The sequence below is a fragment of the Stegastes partitus genome, unplaced genomic scaffold (assembly GCF_000690725.1).
Source record: "Stegastes partitus isolate 25-593 unplaced genomic scaffold, Stegastes_partitus-1.0.2 Scaffold51, whole genome shotgun sequence".
Taxonomy (NCBI): domain Eukaryota; kingdom Metazoa; phylum Chordata; class Actinopteri; family Pomacentridae; genus Stegastes; species Stegastes partitus.
Window position 1 is genome coordinate 229677 of NW_007577782.1, and position 27621 is coordinate 257297.

Sequence of the window (27621 nt, forward strand, 5' to 3'; positions counted from 1 at the left end):
TAACCTTTCATTTTATCACAGGGAAATGAGTACTTGCTGTTCCAACACTCGGCATCTCAACAATAGAACTGATGTCATGTATCAATCAAGTATGCACTATGTTGAAAATGATAATGAGCAGATTAAGTGTGAAGTCATAGAACTCACAAGTCGGTATGAGTCACATATCTGCAAAGCAGAGAGGTAATCAGGTTGTTGCTGCTGCTTGTGGAATATGGTCCCACTCTTCCTGAAGGACTTGACCATCCAGAGAATCATATGGTAGACTGTCTGTGGTACCATGCTGTCTGAAATGATTTCTTAGACAACAAATGGTGAAGTTATGGACATTCAAGTGTCTGGCTACAGCCCTAACTGACATGCCAGCATCCAGCAGCCAACAACCCATTCACGTCTTTCTCTTGTCCTTTGTGGCACTGTGTCATTTGAATAAAACTGCATTTTAATGTGGCCCCTTATAGTCGCTAGTCAAAGGAGTGTCTGTGTACTGGTCACACTATCTGATCATTGTTATTTATAGCAACACCTGACAAAGGTGTGCATTAACTCAGTGGTTGAGAATTTATCAGCAACTGAACAGCTCTAAAGCTTTTTGTGCACAATCAGCTAAATGTAATCCTACTCTAGCCATCAAAATAAACATTTGATTTGTAACTTTTTTCTCTAAATCAGAAAAGAAGACTATTTGCATGCTGCACTTATATCTTTGTTTCGTGTACATTAATCCTCTTAACCCTCAAACCCCTCAATGGGTTAGAAAATCGTGTCATCTTTTCTAAGATCATGTGTGATGTGTGGTTTCGTCAGGAACATTAACCAAATTTAACCTCAAGATCATATTTAATCAAAATCACTTTATTCTACATCTCTTGTCCATAAAACTGCTAAAATATAAAGCACTCATTGTGACCAGATTCTGTAAAAAGCAAAGCATTCCTTGGCACAACCATGAGCTGCTTTCTGACTCATCTGTGGTCAGTAGTTATATGACAAAAATTCTGAAGCATTTACTCTGAATTGGGGTGAACTGCAGGCTGTGTTTAGACAGATCAGATAGCGGACTGGTGTGGAAGCAAAATAAAAATGTCCCAAAAAAAATTCTTGAAATCTCTGTAGCATGTAGAGTAACCATTTTATATCATATCGCCAGTGGGCCCTTGGAAAATGTTGGATACATATATAAGAAACTGAACTTTAGCTTAAAAAAAATAAAAAATGTATGGCATTTTAGTGTAAAAATGACGTTCTGAGTTCTCTCTTCTTTTAACCATGGTTGTGCTGTTTCCATAGAGGTTCTGGACATTATGCTGCATTGAAAAATCACCCAGTGTCAGTGAAAAAAAACATGTGACAGGAGTAAAAAAAAAAAATAAAAAATGCTATCACTAATCAGTGATTTCCCAACATGTCAATTTTAAAATATCCAAGGCCAACAGTGAACAAAACCAACATCACCAGATTAATGAGAATTTGGCTATTTATTGACTTTACCGTCGAAATCTAGTATGATGCACAAAAAGGTGCAAAGTGCAGAATGAAAAGAAATCAATGCTGACACAATTAACGATGACGTCATTGCTCGTGCACAGCTATTAAATAAAATTAATTAAGTCTGCAACAATAAAGGATGCAACGACCATAATAATGATTGCAAGCATACAATAGAAATAATTAATATCGGGGCCAGAGGGGCACTTCAGTAAACAGGGCAGAGCAGGAGCGGAGTGATCCATTATAATCACCACTGTTTGTCTGCACGTCCCTGTTTTCTGTCATTTTCACTGTTCACTCCTTCCTTTTCATCTGCGTCTGTTCAGCGTGAATCTGCTGCAAACTGAGGGAGGCCAGCAGCAGCAGCAGCAGCAGCACAACAACACACAGACACACAGCGTTAGGTGGGCGTCTCATCTCCACATCGGTTATAAAAATGGACTAAAGAGGTTTCTTCGCTCTCTCTCAAGCACAGCTCTCTGTTCCCGGGGAGCAGAAAGAAGAAGATGACCCTTTTCTCTTCGCTTGAGGAGTCTCTGCTGCTGCTGTGTGGGGGAGTGGGTTACATCCTGTGGCGTTTCCTGTGTTTGTAAACTAGACGGTACTGAAAACGACGGGCGAGTCAAGCTGAAAGGTAGCTAAAATATATCTTCTCTTTTCTTTCATGCTCGGTGAATTTCAACCGTGCATTGAACGGGCTGCTATTTAATTTCTTAAAAAAAAACATGCTCGGATGGAGGCGGCACAGGGATTTACACAATATTACAGCGTCAATGTTAGCCGCTGCTAACAAATGTTAGCTTGATCGTCGGGAGGGGGAGGCACTCGCAGCGACGGCCATCACGAATGTCTTTATCGCTCAGTCTTGTCTTGGACCAGTTGAGCTTGTGTCTTATTTGCAGTATTATGGTGAAAACATCATTCGAGCCATCTTGCAACGCATATACGCTCATTAGGCTGCTGTATCCAACAAATGACCAGGTGGGCTGAGAATTCTTTCGATTACTAGCGTTAACATTACAGTGGGCGAGGGCGCCAGCGAGCCGCTAGCTGCTGGCTAGCTGATGTTAGCCAGCTTGTTCAACATCAGCAAAACTAACGTTAGGTTGGGTGGCAGTACGAAGGCCACCGTAGACCGTGCTGAAAAAAATGACATTTATTTTCAAAGCAACATGATATTAACGTCGTTGCATTTTCTCCGTTGTCAACTAGCACAACGTCTAAAAAACAAAATCTCACTGTACGACGTAACCCCGTATTCTTTAAAACGAGCGTTAGCCGATGCTAGCCGTCCGCTAGCTGTCTGTTTTCTTAGCAGCGTTAGCTCGTGTTGGTTAACCAATGCCAATGGCGATAGCGCTGTAGCCTGAAAGTGTTTCTCTGTCTCCATCTGGCCACCGGTAACTTTTATGATGGTACACAAGTGTAACACTTAACTTGTAGCATTGTTGAACTCGAGTGAAACAATAAGCCAAAACCCGCAAAAAAAACCCTTCACAGCACCGGGCACTGTGTCTTTCAGTCTTTAATGGCCTCCTCTTAACATTCCAGTTAACAAACCTCATGTCAAGATGCAAAAGCCACGTTTTAATGTACAGCATAAGCAAGGGTGCAGATCGAGAACTTTAAGTACTTTTTTAATGTATCGTTTACAAACTAAGAAATTTTAGCTTTTGCATCCCCCTCCAGCGGTACACGTAGAATCACTCACTCATAACTCAGATATTTTACATAGGAACACGATTTCGCCAAGTTTTTTTTTCTCCAAAGTTGTACTTTGCGACGTGAACCACATAATACATATCATATATTTATCAGAGATGGACGCGTTTCTCCATATATCCACGAAGACAACAGAAATACTCTCACACAGCAGATATTTAATTCTTACAGCTCTTTTTGATCCTAAAAATGTTATTCTTTGTTTTGTGTTTTAAGAAAATGTGTTGTTTTGCTGTTTTAGAAATCATACTTGATGTGTTAAAATGCTTATGTGCCAGTGTTGTGATGTCCTCGAAAGTCTTTGCTTGTAAGATTCATTATTGTCTCATAAGTCATCCTCATTTAAAAAAAAAACAAAAAAAAAAACTCAAACCTGTTGTTCATCCAGCTGTGCTGTGGTGTTTTTTCCCCCCTAAAGATTCCTTATTTTTTCGAAATTTCTCTGCACTGGTTTATGTTATGTTATATGAAGGCTTGTATAAAACATCAGTTTTTGCAAAACTTGAAAGCTGTTATAGACCAAGACAAAAGCTATACGTGAGTCTTTGTAGAAACACAGAACATGTAGGTGGGCCATGTTGTTGGATTGCCAGCATATAAATTAATGTCATGTAAAGTAATGGCAAACTTGGATAAGATGTAGTGAGGTGACTAATCGGATATGAAATAGTGATAATGTCATGTAGGAGAGTGTGTGGGGGTTGGTATCTCCAATTGGTTCTGCTCCTGTACTGGTTCAGGATTTCTAAGAAAAATATCCTTTTTGACTTATCGATTCTGAAAGTTAAATTTAACCGTTCTTCCATCTGCTTGTAATGTTCTGCTTCCAAAGGGTGTAGTTTTTGCAATAGGGGAGCAGAAGTAGCACTTCTGACAACGATTTAATCATTCCTTAAAATATTTCAAATGTTCTTTTGTTTATCTTCTTGAAAATTAAAAATATTAAGTGTAGCCAGTTGTAGGATAGTACGGTTTTTGATGTCCTCAGTAGCGTTCAAAATGTGAAGTGTTGGAAAGAATGTTAGTTTCTTCTTTACCTTTTTTCAAATTAGAAACTGCATACATGATATCAGTTATATCGGCCTATACTGCCGAAAACTGAATTTTAATTCAAGACAAACCTGAAATGCAGAATTGGAAGCAGAATAGAGTGAAGTTCTAAACATGCTTAACCAAATTAATAGTCTGTTGTAACCACATTGTAGGAGTGTTTTCAATATTGGGTAGATTACAAGGGAATTTTTGTCATTTAGAATAATATTCTAGTCAGATTTATTTTCTTTTTTATGTGTCACCCAGCAGTTGAATATGTAGGATAATTAGTTGTAGTCCCAATCACAAATTTGAAATGAGTAGATTTTTTTCGAAAGTAGAATTTATTTTAAAAAACTAATAATTTTGGAAGTCAGTCCACTGCTTACCATGGTCAATGATTGTGGCACCACAAGAGAAATATCATAGCTGTACGGTAAATGTGCAGTATAACTAATTTATATTCACCGTTATCACTAAACACTTTATCATTTTTGAATTTATTTTTTAATCCCAAATCATTTCCCTAAACACAATCCAAGCTAAATCTACTAAAATATTTGTGTTCTATTTTTTGGAATGTGTAACAAAAAAGACAGCGAGATGCTGTAATTTAATGTTTGTCTGTTTCATTCACATCCTCCTCTTCCTCAGTTTTAATGCTAGATGAGTGAGGTGGGTGTGGCTTCCCACCAGCCTGACCATCCTGACTGACGGATCTCTGGATGACCTTGTCCCCACCCCTGTCCCTGCGCTCACATATACCACAGCAATGTCACATCTGCCCAGCAGCTCAGTCCGCGACCATATGAAATGGGTTTGTTTTGAGAACACCAAAGTGGTTACAAATAACTTTATTTGCAGTCTTGTGTCACTCAGGATGTTGTCGTTGATGACTACCTTGGCAAATGTCATGTGACTGGAAATATTGTGTTAGATGCAGATCATTTCAAATTGCAGACTGTTTTAAAATGTTTGATATATATGTTAAAGTGCTGCTCTTCATTCTCTTTCTTTGCAGGCGGGACTGCTAGGCTGCGAGGCTGTCCTTTCCAGTATGGCCCTGATGCAGGCCAGCTCCATGGCAGCTCCGCCCAAAAAAATGATGGCTCCACTTGGCCATGCACCGCCGCAGAGAGAGGGACCCGACCGTGCTCCCCAGAGCCATATGATCCTCCCATCTGGAATGAGCTGTCCACCCCTGGTTAGGACCCACATGGGAACTGTGGAGTAGAAATGGGGCTGTTATATTATGCACTTTTAATATTGTGAAGGGTGTAAACCCTTTGCTTTTACGAAATTGAAATTTCATTATGGATAGAGTTTCACTATGATTGCCGTTGTCATAATTTATCCTGCTTTAAAACAACCTCTGCTTTGTATTTTAGTCGTATTTTGACCTATAACTTGGCATGACTTTAAGACACACATGCTTTTAAGAATATAAAAAATATGTTGACATAATCACTACCAGGTTATAACTGACAGCAAATGGTTGTTGTCTCAGAGGCTCTGTTTGGCCCATTGTTTTTATCCCTCCACAAACAATACTTTTCTTGTGTGCTAAATTTAGATTTGACTCAGATGGACAAAATCATGCCATAACCAGAACACGAAAGACCAGATATTCATCCTAGAAAACCTGTTAGCTTTACTAACTTCAACAAATGTTACAATCCCACACTGCCACACACAGCTGCCTTCTGCAGCCGGCAGTGGCTAAAATTCACATAATACAGATTCACATGTTGCACTTAATTTTCCTCACGTTTAGATGTTTTTTTTGTTAAAGGGAGCAGTTCTGAAAATAGGAAATAATTAACTTTTTCTGTCTGTAGCTTATCCGGAAGGAAGGTGAATTCCAAGCTCCCCGCCTGCTGGATGAGAAAGAGATGAGGGCCAACGAGGACATGCAGCAGAAAAAAAAGAACAGGAAATCAGTAACGCCCTGCAAAGTGAGAGAACAAGAAGGAAGGGGAGGGAAGGTCAGTGGCTAAATAGGGAATAGTCTCTGCTGGGTTTTTAAATTTTTTCTTAATACATAAAATGTACCTTTAGCTGCATGTACATATATATTTTTCTTTTTCTTATTTGGTCTAAGCCTTTAACTTTATTCAAGTGTGCCTGACGTGGAGCTTTCCTGTGTGCACATTTTGTTTGTGTGGGGGTGGGGGGAGGAGTTCAGGGAAGATGTGGAGGGGGTGGAGGATCTCCAGAGAGGAAAGAGGGGGAGGGGAGCAGAGTGAAGCCGAGCACAATAACTGCAGTTGTGTGCATAACAGGGGGAGCAGTAACACGAGGGCATTAGGCCATTGTGGGGTATTTCTCAATTCAAATGTAAATTGCTTTTAGTTAAAAAAACAAAACAAAAAACTTTCGTGTTGTGTTTATTCACACCAAAGACAATTTAGGATTTAGAAAAAGATCTTTGATTTTTGTGTCGTTGGGAGCGTAACAGGAGTCACAAGCCTATATTTAATGACAGGAATTTTATATTTTCAATAAATTCACGTTAGCGAGGGGTATTTTTAGAAAACTGCCACTATGTTGGGTGTTAAATGTACTGTGTCTTAGTATCCTTTTTTCTTTTGCACTCTTGAGGCAGCATTTAAATGGTTTAACCTCTATTGTGTACTGTTCTCTATAGGGAACAGGTGGGGATGAGAATGGTCCATCATCCAAAGTGCAGAAAAACTTTATTTGTGATCACTGTTACGGAGCATTTAGGAGCGGATACCACCTGAAGAGACATATCCTCATTCATACAGGTATGGTTCATGCTTGGAACAACTCAAATTCACAGTTAAGCCAGACCAGCTTTTATTGCCTAAATACATGAATGATTTGTTGAAAGAGGCTATGAAAGCTTAAGTTGGACTGAATCTAGGAGTGTGCAGCAACTGTGAGGTTTTGCAATGGCCTGCTTAAAACCTTGTTTGGTAATAGCTTTTGCCTCACAGCTAATTGGTATCTGTGGGGACTTTGACTAAAACTGGTGCTCTTCGGTTTAGGGGAGAAGCCGTATGCTTGTGCCGTATGTGACATGAGGTTTATTCAGCGTTACCACCTGGAGAGACACAGCCTCATTCACACGGGTATGCGTCCTTTAACCGTACCCATATTACATAAATCTAGTCTGTCACTTGAATCAATGGACAGATGCTCAGGGTTCATTTTGTCTGTGGACAGTAATTTCCAACAAAGCCATTCCCCAAATCTGTTCAGCCCAAAATATAATGCACAGTCTTATAAATATTTGTCCCCAACACCAGGAAAAATTTACAGAAGGCACTATAATACTGTGCGGTCCAAAAGTCCAAAGTCCACTATTAAAAACTCTTCTTGTGTCAGCATCTAAAATAAAACGTTTTTTTTTCCCCTTTTTTGAATGTCAATTTGCGATAATCATAGATTACATTTTCACTGGCATCAGCCATAGAAATGTTGCAGAATTTGAGACGCCACATCATTTTAGACGAACGCAGAGATGATGGAGGCCCTTTTCTCATTTTTTCCAGATGATTGTTGTGGAGTGGAATTTAGCTGTTTTCCCTGTGGAGGCAGAAATAAGCCTCTGTTGTGACTTTAACACAAAGCTACTGTAAATGAAAACTTTGATCTGTCTGTTAAAACAGCTGTGTTGTTGATTTCATCTGTACCCGCCTTTTTGTTTTGCCTCGCTCTGTTGTTTAATTAAGAGAGGCTGCGTTTTCTGTTTAACATGTAAAACAGGAGTTTCTTTGTTTATTTGGACTCAGGTTGTTAATGTAAATGTAAATCTTGTTTAGTATTGCAAAGATGCCTGCTTGATACACTGATCTTTAAATGGTATGGCCACTTATAAGAGCATCTGCACTCAGGCTAATAATCCTACATTTTCTGCCATCCAGCAGTTGCTGCATGCTCTGTAAACACCTTGTGCAGGACAACACTTCATAGTGCACTACCAGGCACTACTACATCACAGCTGGTTTTAGTCACAAGTACATCAGATCACATCATCCTTAATGTGTGACTGTCCCACAAGCACTTTTGTTAAAGCATACTGGCTGCTTTATTCCCAAAGTCTGCCATGAACATTTTGACTTAAGGAAGTATTTCTGGTATGCAGCCCCCTGTCCAACTTTCAGTTTAGAAGCAGATCAGTTCCAGGACAGTAAAAGATCAGTTGAGGGCACGTCAGATTTCTAACTCGGCATTCAAAAACCAGCACTAGTGACATATCCATGTTAATTTGTCAATGTGGTATTCTAAGTTGAAATAATTTTCATCCTGTATGACGAGGATTCATTTTGCTATTTGAATGATCTAGTTTTTGTCTTTTATGAATGCATTAGCTAGATCTAAAAATATTGTTCCGCATTAGTAATTCATCTTGAAACAACTGAGGAAAAACTAAATACACAAGTTAAATTGCTAAATGATGAGACTTTTTGATAGTGGACTTCAAGGTGGACTCAGACTTGTGGACCCCAGTGTGAGAATGTGAAAGCCTCAAAGCACAGGCCGCAAAAACATGCAATTCATACATTTATTTATGTATTTTTAATGTAATTTTTGTATGTAATCATTATTTTGTCACTGAAAATAACTGCATGGACATCAAAGGACTATGTTTTATTTTTTTTATACAAAATGAAAATTGAGGGCTGTAATGAAAAACATTTGCCTAGTGTAAATATCTGCGCTGCACCCATTCACAAATTCTTTGTTTTTCATTGTTTAAGAAGTATGCACTGTGGGTAAGTCAACTTCCAACCTAAATGTTCTTCCATGTCAGTGACTACTGCCCCAGTATTCACAAGAAATGCATCAATACTAAACTAATATTGAATAAATCTACCCAATTAAGTTGGCATGGCTTATATGCACATATGTTTATATCTAATATTTTATTTCAATTTCTCAGTAGCGTCAGTAAGCACTTGCTCTTTGTGGCAGCACTGCATCTGTTCTGTTTTCCACAATATACATCTTGTGATTTTTTTTAACTTTTATTTTTCACATTCTCACTTTTTTAATAGACTGAATAGCTAATAATTGTATGCTCTGTGTGTGTAGGAGTGAAGCCGTACGCTTGTTCCATGTGTGACATGAGGTTTTTCCAGCGTTACCACCTGGAGAGACACAGACTCACTCATACGGGTATGCGTCCATTTACCGTACCCAGTTTAAGTTAAGAAACTTTTTTATGAGGTAGTCTCTGAAACCAATATTTAGTATTCAGAAAGCTTGACAACAAAAACATTTACAGTCTAAACAACCAAAGAAAGGAAATATAAGCAGCCATGCAGGCCAAACAACAACCCTTATGAGTTGATCAGAAAAATCTTGTTTAAAAAAAAAAAACTAAAAATACGGAAAAACACAGGAACCTTGTATACGTGGAACTAACCCGCCAAGTGTTGAACAGATCATTTTAACAGCCATAAACAAATGTATTGTCCCATTAAAGGGAGTCCTAACTGTATGAGTATTAAGGAGTGCATAGAAGTGCATCTGTGGCTGATAGGGGTGTTATTCAAAATTTAAACTATTTTCCCCCAACATGAATTGTATTTTTCTTAATGTACTTGATTTCAACCATTATAAATGTAGAGTTTTATTTTATTTTTTAAAAATAAAGAATTCTAAACTAAATACCAGACAAATAACAATACCATGTAGGACAAATACCTGAGATAAAGGAAAATTGCTCCTGTGGACCCCTCAAAGTGCATTATTCCTCTTGTACCATTGCTGTGCACCGAAATGTCCTTTTCTTTCTTTCTTTTTTTTGCATTGATTTTCATTGCTGTTTTACTCCAGTAGGGCAAAAGTGTTAAAGCTAGTGGTTATACATAAAGTGCATACATTGTAGTGTAGTTGTATACATTTTGCTTAAGCTGTTACACATTAACTGAGATATATATATATACACACACAGAGAGATAGATAGATATAGATATTTTCATCAAGCTATTTAATTTTTGACATTTCTACCTATTATGATTAGGGAGCTCGGTAGGATTTTAAAAAATGTTAAAGTGATGTTATAACAGCTATAGTAAGAGAGAGAGAGTGAGTCGTTGCAATGTGGGGACAAAATTTATTGTAATTTACAGCATTTTTTATTTTTTTTGGCAGACTAGCCCATTTTGGTGTTTGGAAAATAATGTGGTGCATAAATTAAAATAATTTCAAGTAAACTGGGCAACAGTCCTTGAAGTAGCCCATTCACTTTGGCCATGGTATATTAGGGGAATAGTCCTTTGATGTCCACACTTATTTACATGTAGACTAATGACTGTGAATCTTGTGTTTCTAAGCTGTAACTGTCTGGCTTTTTTTTTTTTTTTTTTTTTTTAAATTAAGATTTTAAATGAATAGCTGCACAGTTGCTCAAACAGATACTTCTGCTGTGAGTTTAGGGCAGAGATCATATTGGAGGCATTTGATAGTTGAAGCAGATCAAAATGTGCTGGGAAGTAAGCACACTTTTAACACTTAAAATAAACACCCCGTAAATGTATGTGCGCTGTATATGATGTACAAATTTCTTCTTGCAGTAAACTAAAAACCAATAAACTTACATCAGGCTAGAGACGGCGTTAAGTCCCATAATAGTGAATGGTGGAGAGGTGTGCTGATGCTTCAGCTGGCCAGTGTGATCACTGTCTCAGATGTTTCTTAGCTCTCTTGCTGCTGACATGTATGTCTTGTTTCAAACACACTTGGCTCATACCCTGTTGCTGCTTTTGTTTCATGATGTACTCCATTTTATTTGAAAATAAACTGCTCCCCATGACAAGAGACAATTTTACTAATTAGAAGTATAACAAACCACCCACTCGCATGAAGCTTTATTAGAAAATGAAATGCCTGCCAGGTCCGAGTGACCTGATGCCTTTGAATGATGCTTCCTGTTGCCGCTAAGGGAACGTCTTAGCTAATATGTTGATACTTTGTGTATGTAGGGGTGAAGCCGTACGCTTGCTCCATGTGTGACATGAGGTTCTTCCAACGTTACCATCTCGCAAGACACAGCCTCACTCATACTGGTATGCGTCTGCTTACCTCAGTTCATTAGACAGAATTGTGTTAACTTTTTTAACTTAAAGCAATGTAAACAGATTAAGGATGACTAGAATGATAACCACCTTCAAAAATTCACTTTCAAAAACATGAAGATGTATCCAGACATGTAACGGGATGGAAAACTCATTTTTAGCGTTTGGTGTGAATACATAGTGGGGCATTGGAGTGTAAACAGTTTCAGCTTTTTCCCTGCTGAATGCTCTACTTTGTTCTGTGCCATTATTACTTTATTAGTATATTTTCATTTGACTAAAATGACCCACTAGAAGTCCCAATACACACCACCATAAAAAGGAAAACCTATTTTTTCCTCAGGCTCATGGTATAATGTCTAGAACCAAAAGAAGAGCTATTCCATGGGAAGAGTTGATGGTTATGTGTTATTTTTTTTCTGTTTCTAGCTAATATTCATATACTTTTATGTGTGTAGGGGTGAAGCCATACGCTTGCTCCATGTGTGATATGAGATTTTTCCAACGCTACCACTTGGCAAGACACAGCCTCACTCACACGGGTATGGGTTCAGTCTTCTTTGCAACATGAGTGCCCAAATACCCAGCTTTAAGTTTACTGGTCCATTGTCTATAGAATGAATCATTCATAAGCATCAAGCTGTTTTAACTGCTGTGGCATATGGGGAGTGCCGTTTCACTTTTTGCCTTAACCCTTTAACACACAGTTTTAGACAACAGTTGCCATGTTACCTCTATTCGTACTTATCCACAGTGCCTTTAAATTACACCTTGATTTGGGTCTAAAGACCTTTTCGGCTTTCGCAAAGCAGATTGACATTGAAAAGTTATGTTAATGTTTTCATTATGGTCCTTTTTTGTCAAGCATGTTGACAGATCATAAAATGTTAGCTGAATGTATATTGTGACACCATACTGGTGCTGCTGCTTTTGGCATGTCTGGATACATAATTTGAGTAAGTGTGCCCTGTTAAGTTCACAATGTTGTTTTTTTTTTTTTTTTACAAAATATTTTGCTCTGTGTGTGCAGGGGTGAAGCCATATGCTTGCTCCATGTGTGACATGAGATTTTTCCAGAGATACCACCTGGCAAGACACACTCTCACCCATACGGGTATAAGTTTCACTTATCCCTCTCACTTGTCAGTATCAGGGTTGTAGATATTTGACCATTTGTATGCATCGTCTACCTGTGAGAATACTTTGCCACAAAGCACATTGTAATTTATTTTTGCTAACTCTTTTGAAGTTGACATGATGGGTATTATGACTTGTATGTTTAGAAATTAGTTGTAATGTATTAACAGTGACTAGTGTCTGTAAAGTTACACATTTTGTGCACATAGTACATGAGAACCTTTATTTTTTTTCTAAAATTTGGTGTATGCGTTTAGGGGTGAAGCCATACGCTTGCTCCATGTGTGACATGAGGTTCTTCCAGCGTTACCATTTGGCAAGACACAGCCTCACTCATACTGGTATGCTTGAATTCATTGTTCCCTTTCACTATTTAAACCTTTCATATGAACAATTTACACATGATTTAAAATATATATATATATTGATAAGCCCCTCTATATACGATACTATAACTATACAACTGTTGGAAAATTAATTTCCCCTTCTAAAAGATGTTTAATTCAATTTTTAGGCTTTGTTGGAAAACTGTCCACTGAAAAAGTGACTCACTCTGTCAGTTACCTTGTTTTGTGATTAACACTGTAATGGTATTTCTGCATGTGCATTGTTGAGTCCAATATTGCAGAACTGATGAAAGAGACATTACGCTGAAAAGTTTTTTTTTAAGTACAGACATCACTGGTCTAAAACATCAACTAAGAAAGGCTGCCATTTTTATTAGATTTTATCAGGCTAAAATGAAAATGGTTGTCCTGACTATAAAGCAAAATGGTGCATCTTGAACAGGCTTCATAATGAAGTGAACGTGGGGTTTTCAGACCGTCTGAATATTACTCAAGCAGATCCAAACTACAGTGTGAAAACTCTGTTTCATAATTTATGATGCACTTAAGTTGCATTAGATGTCTGCAGCTCGTTAAACTCTTTTTTGTGTAATGTCTTTTTTATATGAATTTTGCCAGTGTTAAAGCATGAAAAAATCAACTATCTCAAAGCAGTGCATTCTAATTTTTCATCCTGGTGCTCATGAACTTCAACAGTGTGTTGAAATCCATCTAACATTGTTGTGTTGTGTTTAGGGGTGAAGCCATATGCTTGTACCATGTGTGACATGAGGTTTATACAACGTTACCAATTGGAGAGACACAGTCTTACTCATACAGGTATGTCCTCATTTTTTTGAACCTTGAGCTGCTTTCTCCCTTACTTTGGTCATGCATGTGGCCCACATTAATGTTTACATGGCTGCTTCAAACTCGAGTTTGTATTACTTCCTGTCACTGTACTGACAAGTGCTAATTTGCCATGCAGCATCTTGTAGGAGCTTCATTAGGACTTCTGTAATAATACTTCCTCCATACTTTGTATATGAAATGACATGATGACTATGTTGCAAAATGCCAACATCGCATCGGTTTTTAGTTTTAGTTGGGTATCTTGTTTAATTTTTAAATGCTTAGCTGTTTTCCAAGTGCAGAACAAGAGTAGCATTATGAGCAGCCTGGAATATACAGTTAGCCAGTTAGTTTAATGTAATGAGAAGTCTTTCTGTGGAAAAACAAAAGAGCTTGGAATATTAATAAAATATATTTTTGGCTTGTATGTTTCCAACAGACAGCAAGATTTCAAAAATGATATGAAATAAATAATTGCTGAGATACACATTAACATCTCTTGAACTATATTTTTCTATTTTGTGATCAAAGTCCAATATAATACTAATACCATATAACACAGGTTAATAATAGTCAACACTTGTGTCTGAAAATGTGACAGTCACATTATTACATATCACACTGTCAAAAAGTCTTGTGTAGAATTTAAAAAAATGAAAGAACTGGAAAATTAAGCCAATAAAGGTGTTGACTGTGTTGTAGGTGTGTCACCATGTAGACTTCTGTTGATCAATTCTTGATTTGTGCATTTGGATAACTGAACTATATTGGCTGCAGCTCCCATTATTAAGCACAGCATTTTTTTTAGGTATGGACACAAAGTTGGGAACAGCTGTGCAAATTATAATTTAGGTGTGAATTTAGAGGTGTTTACTGCGAATGCGATCTTGTCAAGCTGCCTAGACCTATAAGGGAAAAACTGTGTAAGGTCTCAATTGATGGGAGTGAGATTCAGATGGAACTAGTTAATAGTAAGGTCAAATTTTAAAAAAACAAAACAAAACAGAAAACACAAATTTACAATTGATTGCGTACACAACTTAGACATTGTGTCATTTCACATTCAAAGAAATGGTCATAATCTTCTGGTATGAATAGCTATCTTTGAAAACATGTCTTGTGTAAGGATGTTCTTCAGCTTTTACACTACAGTTAAAACGAAGATTGAGCAGTTTATTTTTGCTTATGTGACAAGCTAGATTCTGTATTATTATTTTTATAGCAGTTCATATCAGTGTATGTCACTTTTCAAGTTTAATCACAAGAGTTGCTCTGCAAATCAATGTCCAAACTTAATGTCTTGTGCATAGCTGTTTGCCAACTGCCTAAAATTGTCCTAACTTCTGCAATCAGCGTGACAAAAATTCAAGGATTTGTGTTTACAAATCCATTTCAGAAATCTGTATGCAGTATGTGGAAATTCTATGATCCCAAGTACCTATTGGCATAGTGTGAAAAGCCTTTTGTTGTGCTAGTTGGAATGTGCCTACTATGGACTTCGATTTCGTCTCAATTATTTGGCTTGTCATTTGGTAGGTTTGTTTGGTAGAGGAAAAAAAACAATTTTGCTTTCTACATAGGATATTGTCATTATCCCTCAATTTTTCGAATTTTGACTTTGGCCTAAGACAATAAGCGGTTACAGTTTATCATCAATGTGATGTGAAAATGACGATTCCAATTGGAATACCGGATTTTTGAAGCATGCTGGAGTTTCCAGTTTAAACAAGGCGCTGATAAGTAAAATCAAACTTTACTAAGCACTTAGTAAAGTTTAATGTCGATCATTTTTGGCAGTTGAGTTTTTTTTTTTTTTTTTTATGCTAAAGTTGGTACTTTGTGTGTATAGGGGTGAAGCCGTACGCTTGCACCATGTGTGACAAGAGGTTTTTTCAGCGCTACCACCTGGCGAGACACAGCCTCACTCATATGGGTATGGGTCTGCCAATCTTAACCCAGTCACAAGAATAGGATGCTGCAACATCTGTATGCTTGATCTAGTTTTTAATATCTGTATTCATATACAATTTCTGATGGATCAGATTTCTTCTAAGTGTAATTTTCTATCAGATGACATCATCAGCTCATGTGTTGTGTAAGTGGATTTTAGAGCCCCTCTTTTTGTAATTTGAAACAAGCATCATATTATATCATATTATAGCCTTGTAAGTTACCTTAGGGTATGACATTGGTTATTAACCACAGATATCAATTTAGCTCAGATTGGCACTTTTCTGAAATAAGATTCTAGATTTATTCTCTCCTTTGTTGCAGAGACATAAAAATAATTCTCTCGATGCTCTGCGTTTAGGTGTGAAACCTTATGCTTGCACCATGTGTGACATGAAGTTTTTTCAGCGTTACCACCTGGCAAGACACAGCCTCACTCATACGGGTATGGGTCCGTGCACCGTGCCCATGACATTCAGTGTTAGAAATAAGTGTGCACATTTTGTTTTGTTAGTTCACTTCAGACATTTGCCTGTTTGTATTTAGGGGAAAGTATTTTCACAAGGTTTTCTAGACTGTTAGTGTTAGCCATTATCAGTTAGGATCAGCAGGATATTTGTATTGACTTCAACTCTACCGAATGGATGAAGGCATTGTGGGGGAAAAAAAAAAAAGTTTTGTGTTAGTGCATGAATTGGCAATTGTGTGGTTAATAACCAATAGTGTAAATATAAATTCCTAAATTAAGAATGGAAAGTGAGGCAAAGTGATATAATACTGCTACTTTGCATTTAGGTGTGAAACCTTATGCTTGCACCATGTGTGACAAGAGGTTTTTTCAGCGCTACCACCTGGCAAGACACAGCCTCACTCATATGGGTATGCGTTCGCCCACCTTACCCATGTCACTGAGATCAGACTGTATTTACATTTTGTTAGATACAGACTCAGCCAACTATGGTAGTTATCCATATTCTCTTAAACTGACCAGAAGAATGATCAAGCCTACCCCATTATTATGTGCGTAAATGTAACATTAAAACGAGTCTCAGTGTGTAATAAAATAGCAGGACTGCAACATCATCAGCTCATGTGATGTGTCAAGTTGTGGATTTGAGAATTGGTTCACAGAGTTTGATGTTTTCTTTATCGGAATTGGAAGAAAAACCCATAATTAAAACAAACTCATTGGTAATAGTGGTTAACAACCCATCAATTCCGAATAAATATGTAGAATATATTGCTCATTGATGGATTGTGAACACAAATAAGACTGAAAATAATACCTTAATGCTCTGCGTTTAGGTGTGAAACCTTTTGCGTGTACCATGTGTGACATGAGGTTTGTTCAGCGTTACCACCTGGCGAGACACAGCCTCACTCATACGGGTATGCGTCAGTGCACCTGCCCTTCTCACATTATATTGGTCACTATTACATAAACTCTATTGTGCCAATATCAGGACCGTCACCAGTTTCAACGCAGATCTCATTCTTTAGAGACAGGGAATATACTTGAAAGAAATTATGCCTGTAAGAACATCTAGCACTTAAAAAAAAAAAAATGAAAACACCTGAAAATTAGGTAAAAATGTCTCTAAAAACCAGCAAGACAGACAAAATTGGCCTTTGCATTTAAAACTCTTCCGTTCCATCGCATTTTTTGTGTCCACAACTGTTAGAACTAGCAGTTAAAAAGATCCTGTTTTATCAGCCCACTTTTACCAGGCATGATCACTGGTAGTTAAATTTTCAGTTACTTGAATCGTTTTTATAAACACTGAATAAGGAAAATGTCTTACTTGATTTTTGATTAAAACTCTTATTTCACCATTAGCTAATAACACAAGGTACACCAAAGTAAAAAGTCTTGATTACAGTGGTTCCAACTGTAATTGTAACATTATAAAAAACAAATGGCAAATCATTTTGACTGGTGATTATAGGTAAAATGGTCAGTTGTGTAGTTGAAATTGGTAACTAGTATTACATTAAGGAAACATATCTTTAATGTTTTTGCATGAATTGGCAAATGTGTGGTTAATAACCAATAGTTTAGGTATTTTGGTAAAGAATGGAAACTGAGGTAAAGTAATAAAATACTGCTACTTTGCATTTAGGTGTGAAACCTTATGCTTGCACAATGTGCGACAAGAGGTTTTTTCAGCGCTACCACCTGGCAAGACACAGCCTCACTCATATGGGTATGCGTCCGCCCACCTTACCCATGTCACTGAGATCAGCCTGTACTTATGTTAGATGTAGGTTCAGTTGTCTGAGGCAATTATAATTGTTATTCTGTAAAAAGTACATTTTTCTTCGATCAAGGCTATCCTGCATTACATGTGTTCTACACAGATTAGCATTTAAGTAAGCACAGGACTGTGATATCATCAGCTCATGAGATGTGTTTAGTTGTGGATCTAAAATTTGATCAACACACTTTGATGTATTTTTAATTGGATTTAGAGAAAAGAAAAGAAAACCTCAACATGCATTCTTTTTAGGACAATTTTGAAAGTTTTAGCAAGTTAAAAGTGGTTAACAGCCCATCAATTGTAACTACATGTTTGACTGATTGATGGACAGAGAAACAGGAGCTAAAAGTCCTGAAATAACACATTCATGCTCTGCGTTTAGGTGTGAAACCTTTTGCTTGCACCATGTGCGACATGAGGTTTGTTCAGCGTTACCACCTGGCGAGACACAGCCTCACTCATACGGGTATGGGTCCGTGCACCTGCCCTACTCACATCAGATGCAGTACTGTGCAAAGGTTTTAGGCACTTAAAATACAGTGAGGATGTTTCCAACAATTATTGGATGAATAATCGTTATTGATTAGCTTCGCACGAAGTGCTGAAAAACTGAAATCAAATCATTTCATGGTGTGACCATCCTTTGCCTTTTAAACAGTACTAATTCTCCCAGTTAGACTTGGCCTCAATTTTTCATGATACTTAGCAGGTAGGTTGTTCCAACTTATTGAACTCGCTGTTCATCTGTGGATTTAGGATTTCTCAGTGTCTTCTGTCTCTTTGTGCAATCCCTGTCTGACTCCATTGATGTTAACACCAGTACCCTGTGGGGGCCATACCATGTTTTTTTGGAACCACTTATTTATGTCCCTGAAGATATTTTTATGACTTTGTATGTTTGGCGTTGTTGTCATGCTGCAAAATTAAATTAGGTCCAATCAGACATGTTTATGATGCCTAAAACTTTTCCACAGTACTTTAGATCACCTTTTAGTCTTTACTGAGCAATATGAGGAATACTTTTGTGCGGGAACAAAATAGTCACATTATTATTAACACTGTTTAATCTTAATTATGGCAATCGTGGGATACTTCTGGGCGGTAATATAGTCAACACATATGCACATAGTTGGTTAGTTAGTTAGTTGCTTTAAAGAAGATGCTTGCTGAGGAGTTACTGTTATTTTCATATTCCTGTAACCTAAACTGAAACTAGTTTATAGTTGTTTAACAGAAAACTAATGTGCCCCATCCCCACATTGTTTGCAGTGTATATGGTGTCCAATGCTAATCTGGCTACCAAAAAGTCAGCAACACTCCATTTACCCTGGTTAAAATGTGATTTGTATCTGGATACATGATCTGGATAAGGAAAAATGCATGACATTACAATTGGATGTTAGCCAGGTGTAAATAAAATGCAGATTATGTATTACATTTCAATTTATCAAGATGAAAGATCCCCTAAGACCTCCAAATGAATGACACCTGTCCATGGCATTGCTTCCCTTGCCTTTACACGCCCCATGCTTATTGACAAGTCCACCAGGTAATTAATTCACATACAGATGTTCTGGCAAAATATGGGAACAATTGAGATAATGACACACCAACACTTTTTTAATACCAAAAGTAAATGATCCACAAGTCACTGCTCAGATAATGTGTCCAGATAGAGCTTTTCATTCATGTTAATACTGGGTGTAAATGTGAATTCAGGCCTAACGTTTTGCACAGAGGTCTACTTATAGCAAGAGGTTGGTCTTAAAATTTTTTTTAAATCCAGTCCCATTTGTGAGTTTTGGTTTAATTTAGTCCCAAGTACAGGGTTTGGCATAATTTTTAGTAAGAAATTTAGAATTAAAACGTGTGGAACACAAAACAACCCTTTCTAGTACATTTTTAGCCTGTTATAGTCATTCCTATTTGATTATATTTTTGCTACCAGAAATCCATAAATTTAACAGCAAACAATTCTCAATTCTGCCAAAACTATGCTTAGTTAGCATTTGTATTTGATAGCATCTGATTGTCTTGTGGCAATTGAAAGTTCTTGCCAAACCTTAGTAGATAAATAGATTTAAAAGACATGTTAACCAGGGATAAGAGATCCAAAGTCTGTAAAGGAAAAGTTTTAAAAAACAGTCATCAATTTTTATTTATTTTTGTATTTGTGATATAGCTACAGGTGTAATAGATTACAAGGTGGTACAATACTGAAATAGTGTTTCTTTTCTCTTTTCTGCATTTTCAAGTGAGGAGGTTACTGAAAACATTGAAATGTCAATCTCATACAGCAGATCTTGGTGTTCTTACTTTAAAATCTAACATGTTTAGCTCAATATTGTGTTAAAATATAACTATTCACAGTTACATTTATAGTCTTAGTTGCATGACTGAACATTTTAACATTATTTCTAAATTACACATTACATAATATGTAGAATAATTCATCATCTGTGCAGGTGTTTTAGCCCAAAGCTAGCTTGAGCTTGAAAGTTGTATTCCATGCACTTGTGGGTGGTAGGGCTAATATATTGCTCTGTGTGTGTAGGGGTGAAGCCGTATGCTTGTTCCATGTGTGACATGAGGTTTATTCAGCGTAACCACCTGGAGAGACACAGCCTCACTCATACGGGTATGCGTTCCTTTACCGTACCCTCATTACTGAGAAAGGCACTGGCGCTGTTGGTCACAACAAACTCGAGTTTGGATTGTCAAGTCATTTGATGGGATGTTGAACCAGTCTCAAAAACCTTGCCCCAATTTGTGGGGCCACTATGTAATGTAGATCTGGGCCATGAAAACAAGAAATTCCACTCTGATCTACACATAATGAGTTGATGACGAGGCCTTTTAGAATATGAGTTTTCAGATGCTGTTTTCAGTACACTGTTGAACTTTACTGATAGGGCACTTTTTTTTTCCAACTTTTTTTAAGTGTTGGAAATTTAGGCTTCAAAGAAAGATTAGTAAGTAAAAATTGCACGCAGTTTGTTGGGACAAGACGCTAAAATTGATGCATTGACTGTGTATTTGTGTGCTCTTTTAGGAGAGAAGCCATTTGCTTGTGACATGTGTGATATGAGGTTTATTCAGCGCTACCACCTTGAGAGACACAAGCGTGTCCATAGTGGGGAGAAGCCTTACCAGTGCGAACGGTGCCAGCAGGTATGTATGAATCAACACAGCAGACTGACCCTAACGTAACGCCTGGCCTAATCACTTGTTGCATCAGCTCCTTCTTTGTGTTGCTTTATGTTGCATTTGAATATATGAAATATGCAGCATCAACATTGATATTATTTTAAAGATTGTCTCTGGTGAAATCAAGTTATTTACCTTGTTAACACGCCTATGTGGTAAATTAGCAGGCATTGTCGTAGCTAAGTATTTCCCTCTTGAAGCTGTAACAATGATGGTATCAAAAACATGGATTCAGATTTCCAGAGGTTCATATGTAACAAACCTAAGGAACCAGTCATTTAAACTTGCAGACTGGGGCTTTCTGTATCATTATTCTTCCTCAGATTAGATTTGCAGTAAGCCTGAATTACTCTCAATATCACAGGTTGGCATTGTGTAGTGCAGAGTTGTTTTACAGTGTTGTAAGTGAGCTGGTGTGCTCGAGCTACAGAATAGGGCAAAGGGTGAGTGGAGAAACAGACGGGGGCTTCATAGTTCCAGAAAGACATCATTTTCCGTAGAATTAACAATTATATTTATAAGTATAATACACAAATTAGTTTTTAAGGGTTTAATCAGTGAACAGAGAAGGACTCTAAAACAAACCCTTTTTCTCTTGTTGCAAAAGTTCTTATAGACAAGTCTTAGCAACACCCCAGGGCAGTTACTTTGAGCTCATGAGATCAGGTCCCTATCAAAATGAGTAGGGAGTGAGCCATAACTGCAATTTCAGTGGCCACTGGAATGTAAAAACTGAATGTACTGCCAAATCTGATAAAACCCCACTGAAAAGGTTTGGTGACTCAGCCTTGCTTTCCTACAGATTCTACTTCTACTGCACAGGGGCACAGTTCCATGACCACATCTGCATCAATGCAAACGTGATAGGGTTGATGCTCCCAGTTTGGCTGGGAGGGGTGGACATGTCACAGAAAAGCCTTCTGTTGCATTATGGAATTCTCACATAGATTAATTTTCTGGGTTCTCTAAGTGGTGAATCTTTACTATGCAGTCGTCCTCAAATGTATTCATACCCTCCCATTAAAGAAGGGAAAAAACATCTGTCACTGAAATCAGATGAAATTGATAAAAGTAATAATAAATAAAAATGTAATGAAAATCATGACATTGCTTTTGAATTGGGGTTCAACAGAAATATTTTAAAAACAAGCATGATGGGACCCATAAATTAATATTTTGTTGAACAACCCTTTGAGCCAATCACTGCAGTCAAGTGTTTTCTGTAACTCTCAATCAGACTTCTACACCTGTTGACAGGTGTTTTGATTTTGACCCACTGCTCATCAGCAAAGTGCTCTAATTTGTCTGGGACAGGTTTTGTTTTGGTTTGTTTTTTGTTTTTTTAAATTATTCTTTTCAACCACAATTCAAAAGCATTGTCTTATTTCACTAAATTATAATTTGGCAAATTTCTATTTATTGTTACTTTTTTCAGTTTTCAGTTTTTCAGTAATTTGAGTGACTATTGTGAATTTTGCCTTTCCTGTAATGGAAGGGTATGAATACATTTGAGGATGACTGTATAAAGTATTGATTGTTGTTTCTTGATCTTATTTACTATTTAAACAGACTGACCTCTGAATATTCTTGAATTATTAACCTTGTCTAATTTCTCTCTTTTTAAAGAACTTTTCACGCACAGACCGGCTGTTGCGGCATCGGCGGTTGTGCCAGGGTCGCAGCGTAGCCAAAGTAGAGAACCAGCCATGCTGCGAACCCCGCCCATATCCACAAGAACCCCCACCTGCACCCCCAACCTGGAGTCCCCTGCATCCGCCTCCGGGTCGACTGGCGGTCTGACATTCCATCTTCCCTGCATCCACAACACCGCCAGAGATGGGACAAGCCACAGGGTTTCTTCTTCTCAGCTCTGTGCAGAGTGGCGCCACATTCTAGCACAGCCTGATCTTGCAGCTCCAGTCTTGGGATTAATAATGACAGCAGGACATTTGTGTTTTTGTTGACTTTTTACTGTGTTTCCTTTTCTTCCCTGTTTTTTTAAAAGATGAGACTTTTCTGTGATGAACAGTGGTCCTGTTTTGTACTTAATCTATTTGATTTTTGCAAAAGAGAAAAAAAAAAAACTTTTTATTGTTGTTCAAAAAAAAATATCGGCATTTAGTGGTACTCGGGAAGGGCACTGGGTATTGTTTATCCTACCGTGTTGGCAACAAATGGGATAAAGTGGTGAAAAAGAGTGTTTGAGCGTCTTTCTAAGTTTTCTTACGTGGCCCATTTTGATTTGAAAGGATCGTCACTTAGGTTAGTGAACTGAACTTTCCTTCCAGGTAAAGCAGGGAAACTACTCTGTGGACATCCTGTTTGGACCAGAGTTTGCTTGCTATTGCAGCTAACACAGTGTCGAGCATTGAGACATTTCACTGAAGGTATAAATGTGATTCAATACACGGGGCTTCCCAACTTTATCACCATGGAAGGTCCAGTTTAAATGATTACTTTGTGTAAATAATTCAAAATGTTTATTATTATTTCACTGCAGGCTTAAGTGATGTTTTTTTTTCTTGCACAAAATGGGCCAAAAAGAAACAAAGTTAGAATTTCGTTCAGTCTGTTACCGTTGCAGTCGGGTCCTGAGGAAACCTGAGTAACTTTGTGAGTGTGTCATTTAAAAAAAAAAAAGAAAAAACAACAAAAAAAACATAATATCAGTAACTGTAAACCAGGACTTCCAAGAACTGGCCGACGAGAGGGCGACCTGTGCTCAACCAGGTGTGCGTCAGACAGGAACGATCGAGTCACAGGAGTGTCACATGTTTATTTCTTGTCGTGTCGTGTATGTGACATGCCGATGACTGAGGAAATGAAACGGGACGGCAGCCTTTGCCAGATCCTCCTTCCAAATGTACTGAGAGTATGTGCTATTGTACGCGCAGCTGTATATGCACGGTATATATACAGAGATCTCCAGCACTATAGCAGAAAAAAAAAAAAAAAGTCTCCTAACCATCTCCATAGATCCTGTTGTAAAATGACACAGGTTGGCCACTTGAAGTCCCATTATGTTTGTACAGATTGTCACATTGTGAGATTAGCGGGGGTATACAAAATCTTGTGGCCTTAGTATGTTTCTCTTTTCTTTTTTTCTTTTTATTTTATTTGCCTTTTTCTCAACTGTTTTACTATTGTGGATCAGATGTATTTACTAGCCTTTCATCATCATTTTGTTGTTTTTGTTTTGTTTTTTTATCCTAAAGCTGTCATGGTTACTGAATGTTGATGGCTTAAGTGGCGCTAAAACAGACTAATGTGTTCTTCTGTTGAGAGGACGTCTTTATGATGATAATATTTTGGGTCATTGTTACTGATAACAGTGTAACACGGTATATAATCCTAAAGGAGCCCCCGGTGGAGTTCAGCAGTCTTTGTGAGAAGTCAGTAGTGCTAAATTGTTTCCCACTGCAGTGCTTTGGCCCGTCGCAGGCCATAGCAGAATCAACACTTGCTTGACTCTGCTACACACTAACAATTGCCTTTTCATCCAAATATTATGTGGTTGGTGTGTAATAATGGATGTCTGTCATGTTATTGGGTTTAGCCTTAAGTAAGTTGCGGATACACAAATAATCATAAACGATATTGTAACAAACTATTTCTTTTACTTATGATGAACTTTAATCGTACTCTGTGGAAGCGTTTGATGGTCAAACGGCAAAGAGAGGGCCAACGAGGGGCTGCTTGTTTTGGAGAATTTCTCAAACTTTGATCCTTTCTGTGGCTGGTAAGCTAGTGACCACATTGTCCTGTGTAGTTTGACCCAGAAATGTCAGTGCTGAGTGGGAGGAATAATCGGCTGGAAACTATGATCCTATTTGGATCACACCTAGTTGAAAGACTTATTTTTAAAGGCCCAGATAAGCCGGAGACTAAATGTACAGATTTGGAGTCTCTCAGTGCTTTAGCTGGCCTCTGAATTGTGGGATGAACAGTTCTTTTAAAAACGAAGCAGATTACCGAGTTGAGTGATCATGTACCAAAAGTATTATTCTTTAAATGGTCCGGTGATATCAAGGCAAAGTTGTGTGTCGGTTAAAGTGTGCACAAAGATGGGATTCAGTTTCAAGTGACTTCAAAGATAAAAGTAAAACCCTGTGGCAGCAAAGGGGCCAAGTTTGAGAAACAAAAGAGTTTGCTCTGGAAACACTATTCCAAATCTGTGGAAGGGACACTGTTGGTGCGAGCACATACTGAAAACGGCTAAAGGGCAATACAGTATATAGTTGACGTCACTTGTTAATACCTTTTTGTCATTTATTGTTTTTAGTATTATCATTTTCATGGTTAAAATGCAATAGAATCCTTGAGTCTCAGATCATTTGTTATAAGGTTAAGGTTTAATTTTTTTTTTTCCGACCGATGAAATTAATTCTTTGAGAGTTTCCTCATCACATTTTGATGATTGTTTCAAGGACCTTTTTTATTCTGATGAAATTGTAAACACTGGAGTGAAAGGAAAAAAGACAAAAAAAAAGGATGGATATTTTTTTTTTCCTTCAATCTGTACTAGATTTTAGGTTTTAGACAAAGCCTGTTTCTCCTCAGCTCGACACAGAAGGTGGACAGAACAATTTGGATCAGTACAGTTGAGAGCCCAGTATGTTTGGTAATTTTGACATTAGAGGCAGTAGTACCACAAGAAAATGTTTTCTTTCTTATACAAAGTCCCTGGTATTTGTAGTAAATTATATTGATAATGGTATTAGATGAACAACAGCATAACAGTAGCTATCACAGATTAGTTGTTTTCTTTATTAGTCTTGCATGCAGAGTTATGGTCCTCAGTTAAGATAGGATCTTGATATTGATTATTTTGTGTAGGAAAATGAGTGCATAAGAATAACTTCCTAAAAAAAATGATTATTGTAAAATGGGCTAACTAATATGTACCCTTGTGATCCAATTAGTTTCAACTGTATGAAAATCAGAGGAGAGGCTTCTTACTATTATGCTGAAATAATAAAAGAATTTGTAAAGGACTTTTGTATGCTTTACACATGTTTTTCTTTTCAAACATTTGAGTTAAAAATTAGACTTTCAAAATGCTACTGTTTAAAAACCTGTTTCAGCCGTAACATAGAACTCCTGTCATTCCTGTTTATTTTATGAACACATGCATGTGTGAAATTGTATTTTCAATAGATTACTATTAATGCAACCAGGTGCTCTCATGTTCTTGTTTGAAATATAGCACCCCCCAGTCACTTTTACACGTCATATTACTCCTTTGATTACGTAGTTCTCTCTAGTGTCAGGACTTTTGTGGACTTGGTTTTGGGAAATGGTCACCAACTACAATCAAGGATGTTAGGACAAGCCACAAAATTACATAAACTGACATAAATCCTTGTATTAAAATCTAGTTTAGAGAATATTTTATTTTCAAGGTAGATATTCTAACCACAGTCCTAATAACATGAGTAGTACAAGTGTAATGCTGGTTTCTTGGTGAGCAGTGTCCTCCTGACTCTCTGTGCTGTCAGTGTTAAAAGAGGCTACAGTTTTTCCTAAAATAATATTCCTTAATCAGCACCAACACAGCAGGACAGTGTACACTTCACCTTAACCTCTGCAGCACATTATTCCACCACTGATGCACGAACATCTGTCCCACAATAAACAATGGCAGGTCGGAACCACAACTCCTCTCAGTGGAGTGGTTTGTAAGAGTCACTACTAAATGTTGCTGATATACCTATAAAATAATTAAGTGAAGCAGTTGATCATGGATAAATATTTATATAATAAACTAATTTGGGCAAAGTTAAAAAATAACACAACTAACAAGGAACATGAATTCTCTCTACATATTTATCTTAACGTGCCACATTATACAGAGCACTTCTTACAGTTATCAGGCTGTTGTCGAACCACCTCCCAGTTTGGGTTCAGGAGGCAGACATCCACTGTACTTTCAAGATTAGCCTAAAAACATTCTTTTTGTTAGAGCTTCTGGTTATGGCTGCTCAGGTGACCGTGAATGAAAATGAAATGAAATGAAAATGAAAAATACTTTATTCATCCCAGAAGGGAAATTCAATTCTGTAAAAGTGTGAAGCATCCCTTAGTGATGCTACTATAGGCATAGACTGCTGGGAGACGTCCCATGATGCACCTCGCCTCTACTCTCCTGTTTGTCACTTGTTACATGCTACGATCGTATGTGACTGACTTTGAGTTTTCTTGCACTTGTAATTTGTATTTTGTCCTCCCTGCAGCTATCACTGGCTCTGGAGCAACACTTTTCTGATCTACAGTTATTGGCCTCCCCAGTGTTAAATGTTTTTTCTATGTGTTTTAGATGTTTTCTATCTTGTTTCCTATAACCTCACCCCAACCAGTCAAGACAGACGGCTGCCCTCCCTGACACTGGTTCTGCTGGAGTCTTTTTTTCTGGTAAAGGAGAGTTTTTAGTTTTCACTGTGGCCAAAGTTCTGCTCGAAGGAAATCATTTGAATGTGTTGTGTTCATCTCTATAATATAAAACTGTAGAGGCTTTACCTTTTTATGTGAAGTGTCCGGAGATTTAACATAAATAGCATGTTATGCAGATGACACAGTGCTGACAGCGAACAGTGAAGA

General features: G+C 37.6%; 1 protein-coding gene across 8 annotated transcripts; it reads left to right on the plus strand.

Moving 5' to 3' along the window:
* The first annotated feature begins 1807 nt into the window (after nucleotides 1-1807).
* Nucleotides 1808-26018, plus strand: znf740a (zinc finger protein 740a). Of its 8 annotated transcripts, XM_008306971.1 has the most exons (20): nucleotides 1808-2125; nucleotides 4900-5062; nucleotides 5267-5449; nucleotides 6084-6230; nucleotides 6893-7013; nucleotides 7257-7340; nucleotides 9307-9390; nucleotides 11202-11285; nucleotides 11753-11836; nucleotides 12325-12408; nucleotides 12689-12772; nucleotides 13514-13597; nucleotides 15459-15542; nucleotides 15921-16004; nucleotides 16355-16438; nucleotides 17680-17763; nucleotides 18200-18283; nucleotides 20372-20455; nucleotides 20870-20988; nucleotides 22651-26018. In XM_008306971.1, the coding sequence occupies exons 2-20, from the start codon at nucleotides 5018-5020 to the stop codon at nucleotides 22822-22824; spliced, it is 1881 nt and encodes a 626-aa protein (XP_008305193.1). In that variant the 5' UTR covers nucleotides 1808-2125; nucleotides 4900-5017; the 3' UTR covers nucleotides 22825-26018. The 8 variants fall into 8 exon arrangements, with proteins under 8 accessions (XP_008305193.1, XP_008305194.1, XP_008305195.1 ...); XM_008306972.1 differs by lacking the exon at nucleotides 15921-16004; XM_008306973.1 differs by lacking the exons at nucleotides 18200-18283; nucleotides 20372-20455 and having other exon boundaries at nucleotides 1809-2125.
* Nucleotides 26019-27621: the final 1603 nt, after the last annotated feature.